General features: G+C 69.9%; 1 protein-coding gene across 1 annotated transcript in view; it reads left to right on the top strand.

The window, feature by feature from the left end:
• The window catches only part of Kcnv2 (potassium voltage-gated channel modifier subfamily V member 2), a 10,755-nt gene that overhangs the window by 817 nt on the left and 9,529 nt on the right, over nucleotides 1-409 (top strand). Inside the window, exon 2 of the mRNA XM_010640137.2 lies at nucleotides 8-409. Coding sequence (XP_010638439.1) covers nucleotides 8-409 — 402 coding nt within the window. The remainder of the gene's footprint in view (nucleotides 1-7) is intronic.

Genomic DNA, 409 nt, shown 5'->3' with positions numbered 1-409 from the left:
CGAGCAGCTCAAGATCCAGCGCGAGCTGCGCGCCCAGGCGCAGGCCGAGGAGGCCGCGGAGCTCTTCCGAGACCTGCGCTTCTGCGGGCCGCAGCGCCGCCGCCTCTGGAACCTCATGGAGAAGCCGTTCTCCTCCGCGGCAGCCAAGGCCATGGGGGTGGCCTCCAACCTCTTCGTGCTCGTCTCCGTGGTGGCGCTGGCGCTCAACACCGTGGAGGAGATGCAGCAGCGGGCGGAGCAGCCGCGGCCCGTCCTGGAGCAGGTGGAGATGCTGTGCGTGGCCTTCTTCACCCTGGAGTTCCTGCTGCGCCTCGTCTCCACGCCCGACCTGCGCCGCTTCGCACGCAGCGCCCTCAACCTGGTGGACCTGGTGGCCATCCTGCCGCTCTACCTGCAGCTGCTGCTCGAG

This window comes from Fukomys damarensis, unplaced genomic scaffold (assembly GCF_012274545.1).
Source record: "Fukomys damarensis isolate Sample0158 unplaced genomic scaffold, DMR_v1.0_HiC HiC_scaffold_31, whole genome shotgun sequence".
Taxonomy (NCBI): domain Eukaryota; kingdom Metazoa; phylum Chordata; class Mammalia; order Rodentia; family Bathyergidae; genus Fukomys; species Fukomys damarensis.
This window is presented reverse-complemented; position numbering and strand designations above follow the sequence as displayed.